Genomic DNA, 27912 nt, shown 5'->3' with positions numbered 1-27912 from the left:
GACCTCGGACGTACTATCCCGTCCGAGGTCAGAAAGGGGTTAATAGACAGCTGCAATTGTAATTACATCCCTTATTGTACAGTAGCCTGGATTTTAGAATGAATGATGAGTGTAAGAATCAGGGAAGGGGATAAAGTGGCTCATAAGTGGAGAAAGAAGCATACAGTAGTTCTCTGTTACAAAGATATATTACAAAGTTTCTTGTATTTACTTGAACGATTGTTACTATCTATCTATCTACAGTATCTATCTGTCACGATTTCTCTACTCAGTGAGTGATTGTTTTGCTCTCTTATGTATACTAAACGGGCTTCTCACAAAATTAGAATATCATCAGAAAGTTAATTTATTTCAGTTCTTCAACACAAAAAGTGAAACTCATGTTAGTAAATACACTCAATACTTGGTCGGGCTCCTTTTGCATCAATTACTGCATCAATAGTAACATAGTAACATAGTTAGTAAGGCCGAAAAAAGACATTTGTCCATCCAGTTCAGCCTATATTCCATCATAATAAATCCCCAGATCTACGTCCTTCTACAGAACCTAATAATTGTATGATACAATATTGTTCTGCTCCAGGAAGACATCCAGGCCTCTCTTGAACCCCTCGACTGAGTTCGCCATCACCACCTCCTCAGGCAAGCAATTCCAGATTCTCACTGCCCTAACAGTAAAGAATCCTCTTCTATGTTGGTGGAAAAACCTTCTCTCCTCCAGACGCAAAGAATGCCCCTTGTGCCCGTCACCTTCCTTGGTATAAACAGATCCTCAGTGAGATATTTGTATTGTCCCCTTATATACTTATACATGGTTATTAGATCGCCCCTCAGTCGTCTTTTTTCTAGACTAAATAATCCTAATTTCGCTAATCTATCTGGGTATTGTAGTTCTCCCATCCCCTTTATTAATTTTGTTGCCCTCCTTTGTACTCTCTCTAGTTCCATTATATCCTTCCTGAGCACCGGTGCCCAAAACTGGACACAGTACTCCATGTGCGGTCTAACTAGGGATTTGTACAGAGGCAGTATAATGCTCTCATCATGTGTATCCAGACCTCTTTTAATGCACCCCATGATCCTGTTTGCCTTGGCAGCTGCTGCCTGGCACTGGCTGCTCCAGGTAAGTTTATCATTAACTAGGATCCCCAAGTCCTTCTCCCTGTCAGATTTACCCAGTGGTTTCCCGTTCAGTGTGTAATGGTGATATTGATTCCTTCTTCCCATGTGTATAACCTTACATTTATCATTGTTAAACCTCATCTGCCACCTTTCAGCCCAAGTTTCCAACTTATCCAGATCCATCTGTAGCAGAATACTATCTTCTCTTGTATTAACTGCTTTACATAGTTTTGTATCATCTGCAAATATCGATATTTTACGGCGTGGCATGGAGGCGATCGGCCTGTGGCACTGCTGAGGGGTTATGGAAGCCCAGGTTGCTTTGATAGCAGCCTTCAGCTCGTCTGCATGGTTGGGTCTGGTGTCTCTCATCTTCCTGCTGACAACACTCCATAGATTCTCTATGGGGTTAAGGTCAGGCGAGTTTGCTGCCAATCAAGCACTGTGATACTATTGTTTGTAAACCAGGTATTGGTACTTTCGGCAGTGTGGACAGGTGCAAAGTCCTGCTGGAGAATGAAATTTCCATTTCCAAAAAGCTTGTCGGTGGAGGGAAGTATAATGTGCTCTAACATTTTCTGGGAGACGGCTGCGCTGACTGTGGTCTTTATTTTTTTCTAGATTCAATTCTTCCATCACGTTCAGGCCGGAGTCTAACAAATGTTAGGGCTGACGCTTTCTCATGCAGGTTTGATTAAGTTTCTCCTGCAGAACATCCTTCCTCCATTCGTCCTCTGGATATAGTAATTTCCGTGGTGTCCTCAGAATTGGAGGCTGAGATTCGCAAAGTCCAGTCGTTGGATCCTTTCGCTACTCTTGAATCTAAATTATTTGTACCTGTGTATCTAAGATTACGTCCTTTGCAAGAGTTTCATGACTCCATCTTGAGTGGTCACTCCGGGGTCACTACCATGCCGAAAACTATATGTAGACTTTTTTTGGTGGCGATCCATGCTTAATGCTATTAAGAGCTTTGTATTCGCTCGTGAGATTTCTGCACGTGTGAAAGTTTGTCATAACAGACCAGCCGGGGAATTGGCTCCAATGCCTTTTCCAGAAAGACAGTGGACTTATTTGTCCATGGATTTCATTACTGATTTGTCTTTGTCTAGTGGTAAAACCATTATTTGCGTGATAGTTGACCGATTCAGTAAACAAGATCACTTTGTTCCGTTATCTTGGATACCTAATGATGAGACTCTTTCCAGGTTATTTAACAATAATGTGGTGAGACTACATGGCATTCCTTTGAACATTGTCTGATAGGGAGGTGCAGTTTGTCTCCAAATTCTGGAGAGTTGTGTAATAAATTGGGGACTGACTTGTCGTTTTCCTCTGCTTACCATCCTAAAACCAACTGTCAGACAGACTGGATAAGTCAGTTGTTGGAACAAATTCTAAGGTTTTTCATTGCTACTCAGCAGGAGGACTGGTCCTCATTCTTACCTCTTGCTGAGTTCGCCTTTAACAATCGGGTTAACCAGTCTACTGGAACCTCACCTTTTTTTTTTAGTAATTATGGTTTTCATCCTCATTTTGGGGAATTCTCGAGGATGAGTAATGGTTGTCCTGGAGTAGAGGTTGCAATACAGAAACTTGGGATGTCTGGAGGGAGGTTCATAAAAATATTGGGGTGGCTTAGCGTCGCCAGAATCGGAAGGCGGATAGGAAACATTTATGGGGCCCCATATTCAAGGTTGGTGATAAGGTCTGGGTATCTTCCAAAACTATTAAATAGAAAGTGCCATCAGCGAAGTTGGGTCCTAATTGTATTTGTCCATATGAGATTTTAAAGGTAGTTAACCAGGTGGCTTTCAGATTAAAACTCCTTCCATCCTTTGAATTCCAAATGTATTCCATAAATCACTGTTAAAAAGAGTTTGTCCCTTCGGTTTTGTCCCCTTCATAGAGTTTGAAGTGCCAAAGATTGTTGTTTCTCAGAAAGTCTGAGAAACCAGAATTCCTCAGCCATGAATCTGCAAAAACCCTAGTCCATGCCCTCATCATCTCTCGCCTTGACTACTGCAACCTCCTGCTCTGTGGCCTCCCCTCTAACATTCTCGCACCCCTCCAATCTATTCTAAACTCTGCTGCCCGACTAATCCACCTGTCCCCCCGATATTCCCCGGCCTCTCCCCTCTGTCAATCCCTTCACTGGCTCCCCATTGCCCAGAGATTCCACTACAAAACCCTAACCATGACGTACAAAGCCATCCACAACCTGTCTCCTCCATACATCTGTGACCTCGTCTCCCGGTACTTACCTACCCGCAACCTCCGATCCTCACAAGATCTCCTTCTCTACTCCCCTCTTATCTCCTCTTCCCACAATCATATACAAGATTTCTCTCGCGTATCACCCCTACTCTGGAACCTCTACCCCAACACATCAGACTCTCGCCTACCATCGAAACCTTCAAAAAGAACCTGAAGACCCACCTCTTCCGACAAGCCTACAACCTGCAGTAATCACCGATCGACCAAACCGCTGCATGACCATCTCTATCCTCGCCTACTGTATCCTCACCCATCCCTTGTAGATTGTGAGCCTTCGCGGGCAGGGTCCTCTCTCCTCCTGTACCAGTTATGACTTGTATTGTTTAAGATTATTGTACTTGTTTTTATTATGTATACCCCTCCTCACATGTAAAGCGCCATGGAATAAATGGCGCTATAACAATAAATAATAATAATAATAATAATAATAAGTCTGTAATGCACTCCAGTACCTCATTTATTGGAGAGGTTACGGACCGGAACAGATGTCCTGGGTCCCTGCTCGAACTGTACAGCCGATTGACTGGTCACAGCCTTCCATTGCAGGTTTCCTGGGAAACCTGGGTGTCCGGTGTCCAACCTTAGAAGAGGGGGTACTATTACGATTCCTCCGCTTAGTGAATTATTGTTTTGGTGACAGCTTGGCTGTCCAATCTTGTAATGAGAGGTGCAGAACTTTCTCCAGGAGTTCTCTTTTCTGGAGATTTCTCAAGCTATTTAACTGAGCTGTCTGCCTCTAATCCGCCAGACGCAGTTTTTGCTTCCTGGTGAGAGTTTGCCTGATTCCTTAAAGGGAACCTGTCACCTGAATTTGGCGGGACTGGTTTTGGGTCATATGGGTGGAGTTTTCGGGTGTTTGATTCACCCTTTCCTTACCCGCTGGCTGCATGCTGGCTGCAATATTGGATTGAAGTTCATTCTCTGTCCTCCATAGTACACGCCTGCACAAGGCAAGATTGCTTTGCACAGGCGTGTACTATGGAGGACAGAGAATGAACTTCAATCCAATATTGCAGCCAGCATGCAGCCAGCGGGTAAGGAAAGGGTGAATCAAACACCCGAAAACTCCGCCCATATGACCCAAAACCAGTCCCGCCAAATTCAGGTGACAGAGTCCCTTTAATTCTGACTTCTGATCTTCCTCTGCCTGACCTTTGGACCGTTCTCTGATTTTCTCCTTGCCTTGTCCTTTGCCTTTATCCTGTATCTCCTGTATTTTCACCCTGGACCATGAAGTGGCTTATGACGCGCCCATAGGGCAGTGGGGTACTCGGTACCGAGTCCGGTCACAAAGAGGGATGTCACGGTGGCTGCAACCCGGTCCGTGGCCCTGGGCATCAATGTTACAGGGGATTAAATGTTCAAAGTTTGTCCTGACGTCACCTGTAGAGTTCGGTCCATAGGGGGACCGACGCTGAATTAGAGGGGTCCTCTGGGGGATGTTCCGGCAGCCCAGATGTTACACTTCCCACAGGAGAAGTGGGGTCCCCGGTGGTCCTATGGTGTGTGGCGTAGATGGAAAGGCCGGTGAATAAATGGAGGAGACAGGTTGTAAGTCTTTACCTGGTTTGCTTGTGGGTGACAGGCCACATTCCAGGGCACCAGCAACAGGTGAATTAGAAGTCCGGGTAGTCCAGAGACAAGTGGAATCCCCTTGGCAGGTGAGGTAGGAGCCTTCCACTATGCGCTTACTGTCTCTGAGGTCCCTGCTGCCACTAAGTGTCTTAAGCAAAGTCCTTATTCGTTCTCCTGTCCTGGGACAAGTACCTGTATGGCAGGCAGCTTGAGCCGTGCCTATTGGGGTCCTTTCACCGTGACTCCAGGCTCCAAGGTGCTGCTGTGCCACAGGTAAATATGGACAAAGTCCATGTAATACAATGTCCTCCGGTTCTGCTCTGTGTTTTATAGTCCACAAAAGCCTCGGGCTCCCAGTACCCAGCTACTGCGCTCTGACTCCCTGGAGGCCTTCCGTGTCCCCTCCTGGAGTCCTGTATCTCCACTGTGCTCCGTCCCTGTCTGTCCTCGCACACAGGCTGTCTGCACTAACTGAACTCACTCCGCCTCCAAACCAGGATCTTTATCCAGGGAGGCTGCCCTAAAACAGGGTTTTGAGCTCCCCCTCCTGGCCTGGATGTGGAAGGTGTTGTGTGTGTGATAACTTACCAAAGGGAATCTCACTTGTCTCCAGACATAGCACTACCCTCCCCGAGAGGAACGCAGTACTACTGTGGTACCCGAACTCCAGGGGTGCCACATTTATGCCTTTGTATTTTCCCTTTGTTTTCTATGTTCTCTCTTCGTACTGACCCCGCAACGTCCGAGTTCTCTACCTCATGGTCTGTACGTGAGTAGTGATTAGCATCACACTATCTATCAAAGTATCTATCTATCCAACTATCGCATCAAGATACAGAGGAAGAGGATCAATTCCGTTATTATCCATTATTGAAACAGGAACACATGGGCTACTTGCACAGTGAACAAGTCTGTATGATCATGTTCACACACCACCAAGAAACCTGAAGACACAAAAGAGAATAGTAAAACCAAAAACACTCAGTTTGAAAAAATGTTGCAGTAATCCGCAAGTGCTAGTAAAAGATGTAAAAAACAGGGTATTTGGTTGATACGTTTTTTGCAAAAAATGTATACTAAGCTGCTCTACCAATCTTCACGGTATACCCTTATCAGAGCAGTCCTAACTAATGTATGCAATCCCTATCTGATGTATTTAAAAACCTGATCATCTGTATATAACCTGTGTGAACAGGGTTCAGAGAGGAAAAATCCATGTGTGCATACAGGGTAGAACAGCTTTTGTGCAGATAGCCCAAGAGGAGTGGTGGAACTCCCCAGTCTTGTAGACACAAGAGAACAATTATGGAAACAGGAACACATGGGCTACTTGCACAGTGAACAAGTCTGTATGATCATGTTCACACACCACCAAGAAACCTGAAGACACAAAAGAAAATAGTAAAACCAAAAACACTCAGTTTGAAAAAATGTTGCAGTAATCCGTTGTGTGAACAGGTTATATACAGATGATCAGGTTTTTAAATACATCAGATAGGGATTGCATACATTAGTTAGGACTGCTCTGATATGGGTATACCGTGAAGTTTGGTAGAGCAGCTTAGTATACATTTTTTGCAAAAAACGTATCAACCAAATACCTTGTTTTTTACATCTTTTACTAGCACTTGCGGATTACTGAAACATTTTTTCAAACTGAGTGTTTTTGGTTTTACCATTCTCTTTTGTGTCTTCTATTATCCATTATTGTAGCATCGTAAATGTATGAAGCGTTCCTTTTTGTACGACTAGGTTCACACTTGCGTTGGAGCCTCAGTTAGGCTGAGCTTCTTTGCAACGTTTCAATGACGAACACTCAAGTACAAACCAAATGACCCTATTATAGCTAATGAGCTCGGTCTGGCACCGTGTGTATCCTTCATGGTGTAAATCCGTTTCTTGAAGGAGATCTTTTTTATTATTCTGTCTCTATCATGGATCTCTAGTCGCCAGCGTGAACCTTTAATTTACAAGGACGTGAGTTCACTTATTTTTTATTTATATGTATTATTGGTAAAAGTTTTAAAATGGATGGCATCACAGCATTTTATATGACAATTGGCATATAATCAGTGTTATATGAAGGATGCATTTTATATATTCACCACCAAAAATATTCCACCCCTGCCACTGGTGTTGTACTGTTGCTGCAGCTTTGGCTCTCATTCAGACGTCTGGATTTTTTTTTTCTTATGGGACCCATAACATGCCAGCATGCAGTGCAGTAAATTTTAATATAAAAAATGTAAAAATTAAAGTCCTTATAAAAATGAAATATAAAGCTTTATAAGCTAGATCAAAAATGCCTACCCACCCTTTCATTGCAAAGACCTAAGAGAACACCATAGATCTACATGTCCTGTAATTTTCAATGTTTTTATTAAAAAAAATAATAAATTAAAAAAATTCAGAAAATGTCTTTTATGTTCTGTAATTCACTTCTTTTGCTACAGACAGAATTTTCTCCAGCGCTGCCGTGCATGGATCGTTTTCAGAGCCCTGCGTCACTTATGTAACCTTCCTGCTTGCTTCACCCAAGCACCAGGAACATCGGCTGTGGCTGGAGCTTATTCACTTTTATCTTGCTTAAAATAAATGTGCACATTTTTATGTATAAAAAATTCTGCTTTGATCAATTTCTTTAGAGCAGTTGGAGCATAGAACAATATTGAAGTGAATAGGAGCTGATCTGCAGTACCTGAGAATGATCACTACACATAGTATGGCGCTGTGCCTACTCCCTGCACTGCTCACATCCGGCTGGTGTTCCAAACAGCTGATTGGTGGGGGTGCTGGGTGTTATATCACTAGAACAGGGGTGGGGAACTTCTGGCCCTTGGGCTGTAAAAGGTGTAATTTCCTCTGTCTCCCAGGCAGATTCCTGGGAACTGCAGTGCTTGGGCCCCCGGCCTGGTTTTGCTGGCCCCCACGGCATAGTGTGTTACTAACGGTAATGTTTGAGACTGTGGTCCCAGCTCTCTTCAGGTCATGGACCAGGTCCTCTCATGTAGTTCTAGGCTGATTCCTGATCTTTCTCAGAATCATCCTTACCCCACGAGGCGAGATCTTGCATGGAGCCCCAGGAAGATTGACAGCCATCTTGTGTTTCTTCCCCTTTCTAATAATTGTACCAACAGTTGTTGCCTTCTCAACAAGCTGCTCGCCTATTGTCCTGTAACCTATCCCAGTCTTGTCCAGGTCTACAATTTTGTCCCTGGTATCCTAACACAGCTCTTTGGCCTTGGCCATGGTGGAGAGGTTGGAGTGTGATTGAGTGTGTGGACAGGTGTCTTTTATACAGGTAAAGAGTTCTATCAGGTGCAATTAATGCAGGTAACAAGTGCAGAGTAGGAGGCTTCTTAAAGAAAAACTAACAGGTCTGTGAGAGCCAGAACTCTTGCTGGTTGGTCGGTGATCAAATACTTTTTTCAAGCAATAAAATGCAAATGTAATTAACTAAGAATCAAACAATGTGATTTTCTTTTTTTTTAGATTCTGTCTCTCACAGGTGAAGTGCACCTACGATAAAAATGAAAGACCTCTCCATTCTTTGTAGGTGGGAAAACTTGCAAAATTGGCTGAGTATCAAATACTTAGTTTCCCCACTGTGTGTGTGTACATACATTAAAATACCAAAATGTAAATCAAATGTCAAAACAGGATAATGTAACCAACCAAGCACAATCCACCAAGGAAAAAGAGAAATAATGTGTCTAAAAAGTGTATATAAATATATACAAACTTGTCTTCAGTTCTTAATATGCAGTCTGACTGAAGCGTCTTCTTTTATTTTTGGATTACCTGCACACAATAAAATTATCTTTTTACCACATTTACCTGAATGCCAAGTTTTCTACAAAGTTTAACTGGTACTGGTACAGACGGTGCGGCTCAGGAGAGCAGACTGGGCAGGTATGGTAGTAGGATACAAATTTTAGATAAAGCTGGATCAAGATCAGATAAAGCAGACAAAGCAACAGGCAGGCAAGTAACTAACACAAAGGTTGCTTAGGCACCTCCCAACAGTGCTCTTTACGACACAGGGAGGTCTTATTTGGCGCCTCCTCTATTTTCCTTCCCTGCTACTTGTGAATGACCTGTCCTGCGTCATCCACACACAGCGCCCCCAAACTTGCACCTGTGCAGGCGCCCTTCGCTCTGCCCTGCTGTAATGGCTATGCGCTGGATGGGTGGTAAATATGGTGGACAAAGTATATATTTGGAAAACCTGACGACAGTTTCCCTTTAAACAACGCTGATTCAAATCTGCACCAAAAACGCACCAAATGGAGGAGAAAAAACGCATAAAGAAATGAAGCAAAAACGCAATAATCACAGAAGATTGTTATTGCATATTATGGTGCAGATATCTGCAGAGATCATGCAAATAAAAAACAGCAGAAAAAAAAATGCAGTATTTATGAAATGTGTGAACACGGCCTCAAGATTTCAAAGCATGTACAGAAAAAAAAAAATCAAGTTGGGAACCCTGATAGGCTCCAATCTGCTTCACTTATCAATTGCTCGGACTATCTGTGCAGCGCCCCAGGGTCCTGGTCGTTGCAGTAATGTCATTTTCCTCTAGGGGGGAGTGATGTTACGTTTGGAGGCAATGAAGGAGAACTCTTTATCAGGTAACACAATGCATGCAACATGTTCACACTCCAGACCAGAAGGGGGAGCTCTAAGCCTGTTTAAGGTGAACTCCCCTATAAGACCATCCTGATCTGGAAGGAAAGGGTTCAGTTCCTGTCAGAGGGAAAGGAAGCATAGGAGCCGTGTGGCCTGAAGTGCTGCAGCTCCTAGGAAGAGAAACCGAAAGAGAACTGTATTGCAGAGAGGGTGAAAAGAAGTCGTATCAATGGAGTGGATATCAGAGGAGTTCTGCCCTGCACAGGCTGCCTCCTTCTGAGGCGCAAGAGCATGGTAGCCGGAACACCGAGGGAGCAAAGTCCTTTATTCCTTGCTCCAGAGACCGGCAGGACAGCTAATTTCACGTTACCTGTCCGCCCCATACCCAGGAGGCAAGGTGGCACCGCTTAGAGGCTGGGGCATGATAGAGTCCCTGTAAAACGCCTCAAGCCACCGGTCATACGGATTTGTCCTATCCATCTGGGGGACAGAGAGAGAGAGACATAACACCTACAACATTTGTGAGGACCTTATGAGAGGCTCAGCAGTAAGGTATTACAACACTAAGGCGCTAGAGGAAGGCTACTGATTTCCACCTGGACAAGGGAACTCTGGACTTGCCTCCAAACCGGCCGGACTCTGCCTGCCCCGTGGTCTGGTGCCCTGGACTGTGGATGCTGAAGTCTTCAGTAAAGGTAAAGAGACTGCAACCTTGTGTCCTCGTTCTTCACTCTCACCATCCACCATCTTCACACTGGGAAGCCCTGGGGACATACTTCACCTGTGGGAAGGTATACCAACTAGCTGCCATAACATCACCCCAGAGGTCCCCTTAGCAGCGTCGGTCACCCTGACCAAATACCACAGGTGGAGTCACGAACTATCCCTTTAAAGACCTTGCCCTTTAATACGGACGTCCCAAGAGCCACGGACCGGGTCAGCCACCGTGACATCCCCCTGAGAACCGAAGGACGCGGTACCGAGTCCCCCACTGCCCTTGGGGGCGATCCATCTGCACAAAGCTGCATGTAGTCGTGCACTGTAACGTCACCGCTGCAGCCTGTCAACAAAGACTAGGAACAGTGGCAGAGTGGCAGTGCTGGACCTGTGAAGGGCGAATAATTGATGTTATTATTATTTTTTTTTCCTAGTGCACACCTACGCTGGATAAACACATTTTGACATGAAAAATACTTTTGACACAACTATTCCCACATGAAAATAAATGTGGAAAAAAGAAGAGATCCCATGTGTAATAAAACCAAATTTATTAATGCATAAATTAAAAATACATTTAAACATGTCCAATATCTAGGCCAGGGTTCCCCAACTCCAGGCCTCGAGGGCCGCCAACAGTGCAGGTTTTCAGGATTTCTTTAGTATTGCATCAGTGGTAATGTGATCATCTGCACAGGTGATGATTCCAACCCCTGTGCAATACTAAGGAAATCCTGAAAACCTGCACTGATGGCGGCCATCGAGGCCTGGAGTTGGGGACCACTGATCTAGGCTCTCAAACAACACTAGTATTACCAGTTATGCAGTGTCGAACTATGAAGGGTACTAAGCCCTATTGATAAAGTTAATATGTTCAATAGTAATAGCATATAAGACCTTGTACTGGTGCTGGTACTGGTGCTGGCGGCGTCCCCTCACCCCGACGCGCGTTTCGCCTCCTGCTTCTTCCGGGGGCGTATCATAATTATATAAATACCATCAAGTTGGCACGCAAATTAAAAAAATAAACTACCTCACAGATGGAAAAGTAAAAACGTTCCAGTTCACGGAAAATGCTGGCACAAAACAGGAATTTTTTTGTTTCCATTTTTTTTTTTTAACAAACTTCTCAATTTTTTTTTCACCGCTAAAATAAAAAATAAATAAATATGCAAGTTTGGTATCGCCGTAATCGTACTGAATTGTATCGTCGGGTCAATTTTCCGCTGTAAAAAAAACAGAACTCGAAAAAACAATAGTGGAATCATGTTTTTTTTTTCACCATTTTACTTTGGAATTTTTTATTCTCTATTATCGAGGACATTATACAATAAAAAAATTAACGGGGGGGTCGTTCAAAAGTGCCTCAAGACCTTGTCCTATACATTATGGAGACGGAAGAAAGGCAAATTGGCCAGGAAGGGGTTAATAATCAGGATTTTGTGTGGAAATGAGGGCACAGCTGGCACCTGTGGGACTGTGGAGCTGCCATGTTAGTTTTTTTAATCACTTTTGTACATGTATTGCCTCCTACATGCCCACTGGCACAGCACACTCTGCCCTGAGGGGCCGCTCCGCAGCTGCCGCCCCTCCACCACACACATAACTGTTTTTCTGGAACATCTGGGCAGTTCCACGTCACTAAATAGCAGGAGCTCGAAGGCGATTGGTTGACGCCTCCGAGCCTTCCTATTGGCTGAGCGGAAGGATGCGTCAGGCGCCACGTCTGCAGCGGCCAGAGTGAAGTAAGAGGGCGCCGAGAGGTATCGAGCAGCGGCGGCGGAGGGAGACGCCATACCGGGAGGTGATACGTGATGTCTACCGGTGAGTGGCGGTCACACCGAGCTGTGTGCGCGGGTTATGTGACGTGGGACGGAGCAGTGCGACAGCCTACATGTCCCCGGGGGGGTAAATAAGCTTGTGCACTCAGGGGGACTATATTGGGGCTTATTAGGGCTAGTAGTCCCCATAGAGGATAGGTGTTATCCTCCTATTATGGTTGTTTGGATTTTTTTTGCACCTTTTTAGGCAAAAAAAATCACCATAAAATATTAATGTATTTGCATTTGTTGACCATTTGCACTGCCCAGTTGGCGAATTATTAGCTAAACGGTGCTGCGGTAGCCATCTTGGGCCTCGGGATGGTTGTATCCACCAGGTGTCTATGGCCGATGAGATCTGCGCTATGTCTCTCCCAGAGGGATTGTGATTGGAGGACTGCAGGTCACATGACGTGGATTGTCTGCACCGTTGGAGGCAGACGATCGTTTGCGCTCGTATTAGGAGCCTGTGTGCTGGCGATGGGACACATTGGGGTGTAAAGGGGGCGCCGTGCTTTATTGTCCATAATGGTGTCCTGCAGGATAATCTGTGGGGATCGGAGTCCGCTTCAGTTGAACTTTAGGAGGTCTGGTTAGCTATCGGGGTCCGTTTCAGTTGAACCCCAGGAGGTTTGATTAGCTATGGGAATCTGGGTCCGCTTCAATTGAACCCTAAGTGGTCTTATCTTCAGTGACTGGAGTTTGTTTCCACTGTACCCCAGGAGGTCTGGTTGGCTATAGGGCTCAAGGTCCTCTTCTGGTGAACCTCAGGATCTCTGGTTAGATATGAAGATCTGGGTCCTCTTTAGTAGAACCCCAGGAGGTCTGGTTAGCTCAGGGCATCTGAGTCCTTATCAGTTGAGCACAAGTATGATTTACTATGGGGGTCTGAATCCCCCTCAGTTGAACCCTAAACGGTCTGGTTGTCTATAGGGGATCTAGGTCCACTTCTGGTGAACCCAAGGAGGCCTGGTTAGCTATGGGGATCTGGGTCCATTTCAGCTGAACCCCAAGAGGCCTGGTTAGCTATGGGGATCTGGGTCCATTTCAGCTGAACCCCAAGAGGCCTGGTTAGCTACGGGGATCTGGGTCCATTTCAGTTGAACCCCAGGAAGTCTTGTTATCCATGAGGATCTGAGTCCTTTTCAGTTGAACTTCAGCTATTATTTTGACCTAAACCATGTCCAAGGGGCGCTTGGACATGCCGGATCCTTACTTCTTCTGTCGGAGCAGAGTCAGGAGGCCCAGATACACATTAAACTGTCGGCTGAGCTCACTGACTTGCAAAGGTCTTGCCAACATTATTCAAATGTGAGTGGGCTTAAGTCCGCTTCAGCAGAACTCTGATGCCGCTGGGTCCTGCAGAGAACTTGGTTTTGATGTGTTATTTTATGGGCAATGTATGTTCCTTAGTGGCGATTTTGACTACTATAATTGAGCTAAGGAGGATGTGACCCCCAAATAGGATCTGATATTATATTACATTCTCCAATCTGTGGCCTCTTCAGCCGTTGCAAACCTACAACTCCCAGCATGCTGTGCGCAGCAGCCACAGGTTGCAGATCAGCGCATTACCTTGTGCAGTGCTGCCATGTGATTTGTACACACGTGTGTGCTGTATGTACACGGCTCCTCCTCACATAATGGTGTGTGTGACGTATACACTTAACCCCTTCCATGCTGGCCTGCAAAATAAACCTGCGGCCCCTCCTTCCCTCACTCCAGTGGATGGTTGACTAAATGCCAACTTTTTTTTGTTTTGTTTTTTATAGCTACAAATTTACATTTTTTTTTTTTGGAAAATGAAAGTTTCTTTTTTTTGTGTGTGTGTGTGCAAATCCTAAGTTACAGGTGGCTTGCTTGCAAATCAAACTCTTAATAGGGTCCGATGGTAAGTTTTTTAGTTTTTTTTTTTTTTCTCGGTGTAGATTGATTAAAGATAAGCGGAGGCCTATTCGCCTTTCAATGCCTCCACGGAGATAGCCATCGCTGCTTCCAAGTGGGGCAGACCTCCAGAGCGTCGGATCTGTGGGGTGGTGTTGGAAAATAACCATATCTTTATTTTTTTTATTTTTTTTTTTTAAATCATTCGATGTATAAAAAAAAAAAACATAAATATTCTACTGTTGGACAATCCCTTTAAATAATTGTACTCCTTTTCTAGTTGCAAGACTAATGTCCCTGGGTAGCTAAGCCTATGATAATATTTAAAGGGGTATTTCTGTGTATCGGTGCAGGTACCCTTTGTCGCAAGCTTGACTCCAGGAGGGGTTGAATGGTGCCGCTGATTGTTGATGCGGGGGGCTTTCAGCTCCTGCTGGCGTCGGTCTGGCAGTCGGTGTGCGGGACCCTAGCAATAATAGTGGATAAGTGATCATTTCCATACCCCTTTAATGGAATGCTTACTCTAGTGCATTGATCTTTTTCCCGACGCGTTTCAGGCCATCCTCCAAATTCTAGCTCCAGGACCCAGACATCACGCGTGTTTTGGCCTAGGGCTATGGCAGCAGTCATCACCTGGCCCTCTCGTTCTCTCTGTTTAGCAGCTGGGACCCTCCTATGATTAGAACAGATTTAAAGGGGCGGGCTCGGATAGAAGCGTATGTTTTGCAAATTGTTGAGAAGGTGACGACAGGGTTAAACCTGCAGCACCTGAATACTTGGAGAAGGGGGATAATAGGCGGTTTGTGGCGCAGGGTGGAGCCTCTTCCTGCAGGCGGTGTCGGTACATAGAGGTGAATTGTTCGGCGTCCCCCCGGGATGACATGGACGTGGTGCTGCGTGGCCGCGCTGCCAGGGATCAGGTCTAAGCCTCTGCCACGTCACGGGAGGGTAGAGAAGCCGCGCTGTCCTCCATCCTGCACGGCCTTTTGTTCTGTGGCTTTAAAAAAAAATATGATCATCATATCATGAGTACAGTGCCAGCGCTTGTGACGTGTGGCTATATGGAGCAGGATGTGGTGTGTGGATGGCCACGATGCAGGAGGTGTAGAGCTGGGCATCTGTACTTGCCCATGTTCTCCTGGGAAAGCTGGGTGACCACCAAGATGGCTGCTACAAGGGGGTTCACCAATCTTTCCCAGGCTCCTGATTATACCTATGGTATCAATACTGCGTCCCTTATAGCCGCACAGCTGTTCAGGACTGTGGGAAAGCTGGGTGATAACCAATATGGCTGCTACAACGGGGTTCAATAATCTTTCCCAGACTCCTGATTACAATTATGGTATCAATACTGCATCCCTTATGGCTGCACTGCTGTTCAGGACTGTGGGAATGCCGGGTGACCACCAATATGGCTACTACAGCAGGGTTGACCAATCTTTCCCAGGCTCCTGATTATACCTATGCAGTATTGATACCATCCTCTATAGCCGCACTGCTGTTCAGGACTGGGAAAGCTAGATGATCACCAATATGGCCACTATAAGGGGGTTCACCAATATTTCCCAGGCTCCTGATTATACCCATGGTATCAGTACTGCCTCCCTTATAGCCGCACTGCTGTTCAGGACTGTGGGAAAGCTGGGTGACCATCAATATGGTTGCTACGAGGGGGTTCACCAATCTTTCCCAGACTCCTGATTATGCCTATGTTATTACTACTCCATCCCTTACAGCCACAGTACTATACTCTACTGTTCAGGACTATGGGAAAGATGGGTGACCACTAACATGGCCTCCACTAGCGGTATTTATAAGCTTTCCTACACTCCTGAAAGATATATCTACCTGATGGGATGGGATCATTCTTTGCATCTCTGCGTCCCCCCATAACCACACTACTATACTCTACCTTTCAGGACTTTAAGAAAGCTGGATGTCCTCTTAGTGCAGGGCTGTTATACTTTCCCATACTCCTGAGTGGTGGATCTACCTAGTAATGCTGTCATACGGGTTCTGGGAATACATTGTTGCATCCACTGTTCTTTCCTAGCGTTCAGACTTGCAGCTTTGGAAGAAGGGTGGAATCAAGTATGGCCACTATGGGGGATGATTACCCAGCTTTCCCAAGTTCCTGAATGTAAAATCTGCCTTTAGTTATTTTATGGGATTAGTAGTTGCTGTATCCTTTGCTCCTCCATAGATGCTCTACTGTGTTGACATGCCGCTATACAAGTCTGACGTTCAGGACTTTAGGAAAGCAGGGTCATGGCCAATGTGGTCACCGTATAGGGTTGTCATCACCTCTCCCAAATTCTTTAATGACAAAACTACCTAATATATCAGATCAGGAGAGTCCTGTGCATCCTCTGGTGCGCCATGGATGTTCTACTGTCCTTCTCTGCCATTTAGGAAAGTAGGGTGACAGCCAATATGGCTGCTGCAAGGGTCGTGGCTTTCCCAGACAGACTCCTCCGATGGCAGATTTAAAGCCAATCTATAGATGTATATTATATAGAGCAGCCATTCTGGACCCTCGGACAGCTGAGTTACAACCAATATATCTACTTTCCTATGATGGGAGTCTTGGAACAGGAGAAAGTTAACTACGGTACTCCTACTCCTCCTTTATGAATATGGCCACTCCAGGGGTGTCCTTTCCTAGATTCCTGAATGACAAATTCACCTACAGGATGGTCACTTCTAATATTGCTATCACAGAGGTGTTCACCCAGCTTTCCCAAACTACTTGGATATGGAGTTACACGGGATCAAGGAGACTTGCTGCATTGTAGGAAAGAAGGATGACTACCGGGAAGGATGAAGCCGGGACCAGCTGCTTCGAAAGCATCACCAAACCAGGGATTCAAGCTTCAGGAGGCTAATTTGCATATTCCAGGTGCCTTCTGGGAGAAGCGAAGTCTCCCTAAGCTAGAAGATCGTTGGGTACAGCCGGGACCAGCTGCTTCGAAAGCATCACCAAACCGCGCGCCGTAATTTTTGCCTGTAGGACATTATTGCAAGAGAGCTTGGCTGAGTAGATTACATAAGAAGGAAAACACACAGCAAGTCAGCAGGATCTAGGAGCAACATGGCAGATGTGACAACCTACATGGTGAGCTGCAGCATGTGCTACATGTTCACAGATCGACCAGAAGAAGAATCCAATTTCACCTGTCAGAAGTGTAGACTAGTGGCCCTTTTAGAAGAAAAGGTGCGGGGTCTGGAAGAAAGAATAGCAACTTTGAAACTCATCAAAGAGAATGAAGACTTTCTAGACAGAACAGAAGCATCTCTACTGGTCACAGAAGGTGCAAAAAGTGTCAGAGAACCTCCAAAAGCAGATGAGTGGAAGCATGTGACCAAAAGAAGCAAGAAGACCATGGAGAAATCACCAACCACACAACTGAAGAACCGATATCAAATCTTTGTAGAGGATGAAGATGGCACACCTAAGAATGAAGCAATACCAGCAAGCAAAAAAGAAAAGGGCACACAGCAACAAGTGACAGCAAAAAGTACAGCCAAGAAGCAACGAAGAGTGGTGGTGGTGGGAGACTCACTACTGAGAGGCACCGAAGCAGCCATCTGCAGACCGGACATAACTGCAAGAGAAGTATGCTGCCTTCCAGGTGCGATGATCAAGGATGTGACCGATAGGATACCAAAGCTCTTCAGCTCCAAGGACGTCCACCCATTTCTTCTGATACATGTTGGCACCAATGACACGGCAAGGAAGGACCTACCGACAATCTGCAAGGACTTTGAAGAGTTGGGGAAGAAAGTAAAGGAACTGGATGCACAGGTAGTTTTTTCTTCTATCCTTCCAGTAGACGGGCATGGCACCAGGAGATGGAACAGGATCCTTGATGCAAACAACTGGCTAAGACGATGGTGCAGACAACAAGGATTTGGATTCCTGGACCACGGTGTGAATTACTGGTATGATGGACTCCTCGCCAGAGACGGACTACACCTCAACAAACCTGGGAAACACACATTCGCCAGAAGACTCGCTACACTCATCAGGAGGGCGTTAAACTAGAAGAAGAGGGGACGGGAAGAAAAACATTAGACTCGAACAAAGACGACCCAGGAAAACATACTCAGAAGGGAGGTAAGAACATTTCTAAAACAATCCACAGTGAGGAGATTGGAACAAAACAAAATCCTCTAAACTGCATGCTCGCAAACGCCAGAAGCCTGACAAACAAGATGGAAGAACTAGAAGCAGAAATATCTACAGGCAACTTTGACATAGTGGGAATAACCGAGACATGGTTAGATGAAAGCTATGACTGGGCAGTTAACTTACAGGGTTACAGTCTGTTTAGAAAGGATCGTAAAAATCGGAGAGGAGGAGGGGTTTGTCTCTATGTAAAGTCTTGTCTAAAGTCCACGTTAAGGGAGGATATTAGCGAAGGGAATGAGGATGTCGAGTCCATATGGGTTGAAATTCATGGAGGGAAAAATGGTAACAAAATTCTCATTGGGGTCTGTTACAAACCCCCAAATATAACAGAAAGCATGGAAAGTCTACTTCTAAAGCAGATAGATGAAGCTGCAACCCATAATGAGGTCCTGGTTATGGGGGACTTTAACTACCCGGATATTAACTGGGAAACAGAAACCTGTGAAACCCATAAAGGCAACAGGTTTCTGCTAATAACCAAGAAAAATTATCTTTCACAATTGGTGCAGAATCCAACCAGAGGAGCAGCACTTTTAGACCTAATACTATCTAATAGACCTGACAGAATAACAAATCTGCAGGTGGTTGGGCATTTAGGAAATAGCGACCACAATATTGTGCAGTTTCACCTGTCTTTCACTAGGGGGACTTGTCAGGGAGTCACAAAAACATTGAACTTTAGGAAGGCAAAGTTTGAACAGCTTAGAGATGCCCTTAATCTGGTAGACTGGGACAATATCCTCAGAAATGAGAATACAGATAATAAATGGGAAATGTTTAAGAACATCCTAAATAGGCAGTGTAAGCGGTTTATACCTTGTGGGAATAAAAGGACTAGAAATAGGAAAAACCCAATGTGGCTAAACAAAGAAGTAAGACAGGCAATTAACAGTAAAAAGAAAGCATTTGCACTACTAAAGCAGGATGGCACCATTGAAGCTCTAAAAAACTATAGGGAGAAAAATACTTTATCTAAAAAACTAATTAAAGCTGCCAAAAAGGAAACAGAGAAGCACATTGCTAAGGAGAGTAAAACTAATCCCAAACTGTTCTTCAACTATATCAATAGTAAAAGAATAAAAACTGAAAATGTAGGCCCCTTAAAAAATAGTGAGGAAAGAATGGTTGTAGATGACGAGGAAAAAGCTAACATATTAAACACCTTCTTCTCCACGGTATTCACGGTGGAAAATGAAATGCTAGGTGAAATCCCAAGAAACAATGAAAACCCTATATTAAGGGTCACCAATCTAACCCAAGAAGAGGTGCGAAACCGGCTAAATAAGATTAAAATAGATAAATCTCCGGGTCCGGATGGCATACACCCACGAGTACTAAGAGAACTAAGTAATGTAATAGATAAACCATTATTTCTTATTTTTAGGGACTCTATAGCGACGGGGTCTGTTCCGCAGGACTGGCGCATAGCAAATGTGGTGCCAATATTCAAAAAGGGCTCTAAAAGTGAACCTGGAAATTATAGGCCAGTAAGTCTAACCTCTATTGTTGGTAAAATATCTGAAGGGTTTCTGAGGGATGTTATTCTGGATTATCTCAATGAGAATAACTGTTTAACTCCATATCAGCATGGGTTTATGAGAAATCGCTCCTGTCAAACCAATCTAATCAGTTTTTATGAAGAGGTAAGCTATAGACTGGACCACGGTGAGTCATTGGACGTGGTATATCTCGATTTTTCCAAAGCGTTTGATACCGTGCCGCACAAGAGGTTGGTACACAAAATGAGAATGCTTGGTCTGGGGGAAATTGTGTGTAAATGGGTTAGTAACTGGCTTAGTGATAGAAAGCAGAGGGTGGTTATAAATGGTATAGTCTCTAACTGGGTCGCTGTGACCAGTGGGGTACCGCAGGGGTCAGTATTGGGACCTGTTCTCTTCAACATATTCATTAATGATCTGGTAGAAGGTTTACACAGTAAAATATCGATATTTGCAGATGATACAAAACTATGTAAAGCAGTTAATACAAGAGAAGATAGTATTCTGCTACAGATGGATCTGGATAAGTTGGAAACTTGGGCTGAAAGGTGGCAGATGAGGTTTAACAATGATAAATGTAAGGTTATACACATGGGAAGAGGGAATCAATATCACCATTACACACTGAACGGGAAACCACTGGGTAAATCTGACAGGGAGAAGGACTTGGGGATCCTAGTTAATGATAAACTTACCTGGAGCAGCCAGTGCCAGGCAGCAGCTGCCAAGGCAAACAGGATCATGGGGTGCATTAAAAGAGGTCTGGATACACATGATGAGAGCATTATACTGCCTCTGTACAAATCCCTAGTTAGACCGCACATGGAGTACTGTGTCCAGTTTTGGGCACCGGTGCTCAGGAAGGATATAATGGAACTAGAGAGAGTACAAAGGAGGGCAACAAAATTAATAAAGGGGATGGGAGAACTACAATACCCAGATAGATTAGCGAAATTAGGATTATTTAGTCTAGAAAAAAGACGACTGAGGGGCGATCTAATAACCATGTATAAGTATATAAGGGGACAATACAAATATCTCGCTGAGGATCTGTTTATACCAAGGAAGGTGACGGGCACAAGGGGGCATTCTTTGCGTCTGGAGGAGAGAAGGTTTTTCCACCAACATAGAAGAGGATTCTTTACTGTTAGGGCAGTGAGAATCTGGAATTGCTTGCCTGAGGAGGTGGTGATGGCGAACTCAGTCGAGGGGTTCAAGAGAGGCCTGGATGTCTTCCTGGAGCAGAACAATATTGTATCATACAATTAGGTTCTGTAGAAGGACGTAGATCTGGGGATTTATTATGATGGAATATAGGCTGAACTGGATGGACAAATGTCTTTTTTCGGCCTTACTAACTATGTTACTATGTTACTATGTTACTAGTACATGGCCACCGCTGGGGAGTTTACCCCAGCTTTCCCAGACACCAGAATGGCAAATCTGCTTAGTTATATTGTTGCTGCTCTATAGTACAGGTCAGCCATTCAGGACCATAGCAAAGTTGGATGACTACCGATAAAACTACAAAAGCAGCGCTCCTCTTCCGAGTGGCAAATCTTCCTGTTTGTTCATCTGGGATCTGCAGAGTGATCTGCTCCTCCATACACACTCTACTATAGCAATTATCCATTCAGGACTCTGGAAAAGCTTGGTGACAACTAATATAACTTTTTGCCAAGTTCAGCTTTCCCATACTCCTGATTGACAAGTATACTTGTTATATATTCTCACCTCCTCTGTGGTAAGGCTATTGTACATCTATGCCATTCAGGACACTAGAAAAGCTGGGTGATGCCAATATGACCACAGCAGTTAGTGATTGTCTAGATGTCCATGACCCTGTTATGTTGTGTTTTGGGATCATGGGCTGCCTTGTTACACCTTCTGCCCCTAATATAGATGCAATACTGTATATAGTTGCTATTCTGGGCTGTAGGAAAGCTGGGTGATAATTTGCTGTAGAGATTTTCCTTTATGCCTGGATGGCAAATCTACTTATATAGGGTCTGGGCAAACATTGCTCCGTCCACTGCTCCTCCATAGGCAGATTACTGAACAGGTCGGCCTTTCAAGACTCTGGGAAAGTAGGGTGGCTTCTGTTGTGGCAGCAATGGCCACCATGGGGGAATTTAAGTAGCATTCTCAGGCTCCAAAGCTGTTTAGTTATGTTCCCTGTGCCCATTTTCCATTCAGGACTGTAGGAAAGCTGGGTCACATCCAATATTCACTGTAATGACAGGGAGAAGTAATTATAAAGTCTTTATCTGTTAGTGTTTTACTACCTGTAGAACTAAAAGTTCCAGCATTCCATATATAACCCCGGCCGAGAGCCACACGTTGTGATGCTTTTCGAACGACATTTCCCATGATTCCCCTGGGCCACAATGCCGGTACTGGCTCTTTAATAAAGGCTGCGTAGACCTAACGGGTTGTGACTAGTGCGTAGCGGGAACGGCAGGATGGTATGTATGAGAAGAGCGTACGCTGTATACTACGGCTGCTTCCGGGAAAGGTGGGTGCCGTCCTCGGCACTGGAGCAGAGATGTCTCGAGCTCAGCGAGTGGTCATTCAGGGCTTTAGGAAAGCTGGGGGCGACGGATGAGGACGATCCATCGTCAGCTTGTACATGGCATCCGCTGCGCTCGCTGAGCATCTCTGGGGAGGGGAAAGTCGCCGCGCTGCAAACGGCAATCTAGTCACATCTTGCATAATGTCGCCGAGAGATTCTGCTCGTTCCTCCTCCTCCTCGGCCATAATTATCATCCTCTTCTTCTGTTTTCCAGACACGATGAACCACACGGATAAGGCAGAAGACGACGTCCCCGCGTATCTCCGGGATGAGACGCCAGAGGGTGATGACGCGTTTCTTTATTTTAAGACTTTTCTTATCAAGGCTTTTAGATGTTTCTGACGCTTTGTACTTTATAGTATATGGTGCAGTACTAGAATGGGGGGGGCTTTACTGTGAGATCCCAAAAAGACCACCGTTCCGCTACGTGGAGAAAAGGTGCACTAAAGAGGACGTCTTATTCCCACCCATGACAATCTGTTCCGACTCCCGTAACGTAGGCGCCGTCACAGCTTCCATGTTATGGCTGTTGTGATGACGTTAGGTCAGGTGATGAAACACGTGGGCTTTTTTTTTTTTTTTTTTCTACAAATGAGACCGCCCCTTTAATAGGGTTATTCTCCTCTTCGTAAGAGGGTACAGTTGGATAGTGCTTGCAATTTGCTGCTTATGAATATTTTCAGCTGTTTTTGAGATTTTCTTTTTTTTTTATTTTTTTTTTATTAACCGCTTGTTGTCTTAGAAACCGACCACCTCTGCTAGACAGCAGAACATGTGCAGGGCTCAAAGGCTCTTTTCTGTTGAGCTTGTAAGCGCTGTTTTTTGAAGCTGGCCAGGATCACTGGAGGCCACTGTTGCTTATTAATCCTGGTCTGCTTCAGGTCAGCGGTGGTCGGTCTCCTAAGCAACGAGCTGTAAACAAGAAGAAAAAAAAAAGTTAATGATTGGCCAAAAAAAAAAAAAAATCATGTGTTTAGGACCACTTGCCCATTTTTATTTCATGTGTATGGGGGGCCCTAAGCGTGGAAGAATTAGCACTATGTAGAGGGCAGGAAGAGCCACATGGGGTGATGATCATGTAGGAGGCATGACTCTTTGAAGAGCTGTGAGTATTATAATGCGATACTTTGCCTCCTCGTGGGTGGAGCTTTCAGAACACAGAGCAGGGGGAGTGGTCAGTGTTAGTGACGGCCCCCGCGGTCTCCTGAATGAGAGCTTTATATGAAAAGATTAGCAGATCTCCTCTTTTGATGAGTACCTGGTGCCTCGTTGTTGTCGCCATACTCCTGGGCTGCAGAAAGGTAGGAGGAGATGGTTTGCAGGGGTCTGGCCCGGTGGCCATAGATCGGCAATCTTTTTTTTTCAGATTTATCAACACAGGTGACGTTTTTGGGAACGTTGATAAATTTTTATTTCCCATGGACGCACAGGGTGAGACTGGGCAAACACTAGACGCGGTCATACTTTGTAAAGAGACGGTGTTTTCTCCCCCTGGCCTCGTCCGCACAGACGTCTCGGGATCAATGTACTGTGTCCTCAAGGCGGGTACAGGCATGTGGACAGTTCCTGTGCTTTTGGCCTTCTGCCTCCCACCATGTTTCTTGCAGGGGTTAAATTGACTTCCATCATTTATGCGTCACCTGTTTTGAAGAGCTCCTGTGCACCACGTGGCGGTCTTATGACTTGGATACTTGACCTAGTGTTGCATGTCTGGAATATGGAAATAACCTGTTTACATAAGAGTCAGATTGTTCCGGCGTCTGGGGTTCGTACAGATACAATATCAGGCGTGATGGCAATCCTGGTGACGGAGCTATTTTTGGGCACCGTAACTTACTGTACAAGTCTCAGCATCGCGGGGCCCTTAGAAACTAACTTTCAGGTTACCCAAGTGCAGTATTTTGTAAAATTTTGTTTTTCCTTCCCTAAAATAATCTTGCCGCCACTACCCTAGCTTTACTTTTTTTTTTTTTTTTTTAGAATATGACTGACGGTGTATTAAAGTGGACCTGTCACCAGATTTCACAGTACAAACTGCATAAGTTATTAAATGGATCTGAGACCCGGTGAGACTGGTGTGCTTACTTTGAAAATCCGTGTCAGAATGACTGTACGATCGCTGATCCGTTTAGGAATCCAGCTATAGAATTCAAAGGCTCACAAGTGTAAATGTTCTGTCGCTGTCTTCCCAGACAGACTGACATGCGCGGGTTATACCGAGTAGTGTGAGATCTCGGCAGGGAGGAGGGACACTGAGGAGCTGCCAGTCAGTTAGATGGGCGGAGATTGAGAGAAACTGTCATAAAGGAATGTACAAGCATTGCAATATGCTTGTATATCGGCCTCATCAGGACTAATCTATGTTAATAATTGATGCCGTTTTTGTTGTAAAGTCTGGTGACAAATTTTTAAGCCATTTTTGAGAAGTAATTTGGAGGGAATAGTAATTTGGAGTGTATACCACCCCTGAGGATCCTGAGACCTCCGCCCCCTTGTGAAGACCATAGAAATTAGCATTAAATATAAAGGCTCATATCTCTGGGACCATAGGGTGTATTTAGAGTTAAAAAAAAAAAAAAAAAAGCCTAAAAATTCAGGGCAGAAGGAAGGCTAAAAACTGGCAACTTTTGCCCTAGTGATGGGTTCTCGTTAAATAGCATGACCTCTATTCAGGAGGTCGGCCCTGGCAGTGGACTTGCCATTAGCTTTCGGTCCTTTCAAGTAGATTTTTTTTTTTGTCTTAAGTCTGATTTTTCTATCACTAGAATGGATAAAGCACAGCGTGACAGTGTCGTACAGCAGAGCTGTGTAGGCGCGCTGCAGCGCTCCATGATGAAACCCCTTCTGACAGATGTAATGGCGGAGCTGCCGCACCTGACACTACCTGCCCCGTTTCGCAGCTCAGCGGAGTGTGCCGTCGGTGTTGATGACGTGACAGATGCAGACCTACTTTTTTGTGCCCACGGAAGGCAGGTTCTGAGATGCCGCTGATTGAACTGGAGATGAAAGTTTATGTGAAGAGCTCGAGGCGAGGAAGACTGCCACCGCAGCCGGCGCGCTCCGTCCAGACAAATGGCTTTGATGCCAGGAGTTTGTCTTCCACTTCTTCTAATGAGAAGTGTTAATCAATCTGCAGAATGTGATATTGTCACAGCGGGAATCCGGAGTACCGGAAAGGTGCAGGAGCCTGATGTGCATCCCTCCTTAACTTTCCCTTAGTTTTCGTTTTTACAACGACCTTCCGTTTTTTTTTGTTTTTTTAAACTATTTATTAACACTGTTGTTGCATCCAAAATTCTGTCCTGATTTCTTCCATGCAGTCGTTGCATTTGGATTTATACAGCTCCCATTGAAACGCATTTTTGGGATCTTCATACCTTCAAATATCTACCCACAAACCACCTTCCATTGGACATCGCATTGACGTTTCGCCGAACTGAAGGCTTCATCACAAGCAAAAAAAAGTAATTTTTTTTTTCCCCTGAATCTGATTAGCCTTGAGTGAGTATACATAATTTTTTATTTTTCATCAATCCGGGCCTTTTAAAAAGAAAATCAGGGGTGTGGACAGCCCCTCCTTTCACTAACCGTGATGTGTATATGTGTGTGTATATATATATATATATATATATATATATATATATATATATATATATATATATATATATATATATATATATATATATATATATATATATCACAGCTCACCACCTCCTCCTGTACAATAAGTGATTACACCTCTATATACAGTAGATGACACAAGATCCAACATTGACAATAGATGGCACAGCTCACCTTCTCCCACTTCCTGTTGAAATCTCCATTCATGCTCACAACACTCTCCCATATTTAAGCTTGGCTGCAATAAGACACTCATCATTTTTTTTCTTTCTTCTCTTTCCAGAAACTGTTAAAGACCACCCTCAAGCTCAGCCCGGCATGTTCTCCCGTGTAACGGGGGGCATCTTCAGCATAACCAAAGGTGCCGTTGGTGCGACCATAGGTGGAGTCGCCTGGATCGGAGGCAAAAGCTATGAAGTGACAAAGACAGCAGTCACATCGGTGCCTAGTATAGGGGTCGGCATTGTAAAGGGCGGAGTGTCGGCAGTCACCGGGAGCGTCGCCGCCGTCGGCTCCGCCGTCTCCAGTAAAGTCTCCGGCAAGAAGAAGGACAAATCTGACTGATCCAATAATCACATCGAATTTTTTTTTTTTTTTCCCCCTTTTTCTATGAGGACTGACCCAGCAGTGACTTGGTAACTGTAGAATGGGCAAGCGAAGAGCACACCACGAGACACTTGTTTGAGTAGTGCCGGTGCGGCCCACCGAGCACACGGATGGGATTGCGGCACGGTGAACACGACGGACTATGAAGGGTTCATTGGAACTGCAAACGTTACATTTTTAATCATGTGTTTCCATTTTTCTTTTTTTTTTTTTTTTTTTTTGTATATTTTCATTACATAGATTTACAGCTAGGTACTGCTATAATATGTATTTTATCTTGCAGGTGGTACTCATCGGAAAATCCACACTTTTTTTTTTTTTTATATATCAATGCAATGTTTCACATCTTTTTATGTCCAAAAATTTCAGCCATTTTCTTTTTTTTTTGTTTTTTTTTGTGCTTGGTAGTTCTGTATGTGACATTAGTTTGAGGGTAGACAATTCGTTTAATTTTTCATGTAAGGAAGGGTAGTTTTTTTTTTTTTTTTTTTTTTTTTTTTTTTCCCCCTCACATTCCTCTTCAGTGCCTTATAGATCGCCCTCAGGTACACAACATAATTACGGATCCTGCTACCACCCTCGCTCATCTTGTAGGGCCTCTTATATAAAGCTCCGGGTTTTAACTCTCACCACTGTCGCTTCGGTCTTTTGCACACTGTTCACACTCCTTTTTATTCATCGTGGGTTTTTTTTTTTTTGTGCTTTTTTTTTTTTTCCCTCCCTGAAGCGGAAATCCAAAAAAGTGGTAGTTTACATATTTTTTTTTATACATCGTAGGAAGCTTCTTTTTCTATATAGACTATAACTGTTTTGCTTTGTCTCTGGAAAGAAAAGATCCGAAATGTAAGAATTTCTCTTTCTAAAATCCTCGCCCTTGTGTATCTTATCTTTCTGTCATTAGTTGCCCACCAAACTGTGAATTATGGTGAGAAAATTTAAAAATAAAATTTGTGCCTAAATATATTTATGTAGTAGTTCCTAAAATTTAAGGCTGTGGTGTTTTTTTTTTTTTTCCCCCCACAATATTTTCTACCTAGGGGGCAGCACCAAAGCCCAGACTGAGCTATTAATTTTCTACTGCCTATAGTAGTCAATATATTCTGCTATTTTAAAGAGCTTTGACAGCAGCCTCAGTCTCCGGCAATCTTAATTTTTCATAGCCTACGCAAATATGGGGAGAGAGAAGGTAGAGGGAATTTGGCGTCCTCGGAAATCGGGTATAATAAAACTTCACATTTATTGGAAAGTGCTTAAAATTGGGGTATATATAACATCAGGGTAGATGCATGAAAATATATATAGGTCTACGCGTTTCACGTCTTAGTCTGAAGAGTAAGCGCTCTGGCTGGAAACGCGTATACCCAGTATCAAATTTTGCGTATGCTGGATTCCCCC

General features: G+C 44.4%; 1 protein-coding gene across 2 annotated transcripts; it reads left to right on the top strand.

Annotated features, from left to right (window-relative positions):
* The first annotated feature begins 12025 nt into the window (after positions 1-12025).
* Positions 12026-27480, top strand: TMEM263 (transmembrane protein 263). Of its 2 annotated transcripts, XM_069763459.1 has the most exons (4): positions 12040-12147; positions 22505-22573; positions 24271-24356; positions 26195-27480. In XM_069763459.1, exons 3-4 carry the CDS (start codon positions 24341-24343, stop codon positions 26473-26475), a joined length of 297 nt encoding a protein of 98 aa, XP_069619560.1. In that variant the 5' UTR covers positions 12040-12147; positions 22505-22573; positions 24271-24340; the 3' UTR covers positions 26476-27480. The 2 variants fall into 2 exon arrangements, with proteins under 2 accessions (XP_069619559.1, XP_069619560.1); XM_069763458.1 differs by lacking the exon at positions 24271-24356 and having other exon boundaries at positions 12026-12147.
* Positions 27481-27912: the final 432 nt, after the last annotated feature.

The sequence above is a fragment of the Ranitomeya imitator genome, chromosome 4, assembly GCF_032444005.1.
Source record: "Ranitomeya imitator isolate aRanImi1 chromosome 4, aRanImi1.pri, whole genome shotgun sequence".
Lineage (NCBI taxonomy): Eukaryota > Metazoa > Chordata > Amphibia > Anura > Dendrobatidae > Ranitomeya > Ranitomeya imitator.
This window is presented reverse-complemented; position numbering and strand designations above follow the sequence as displayed.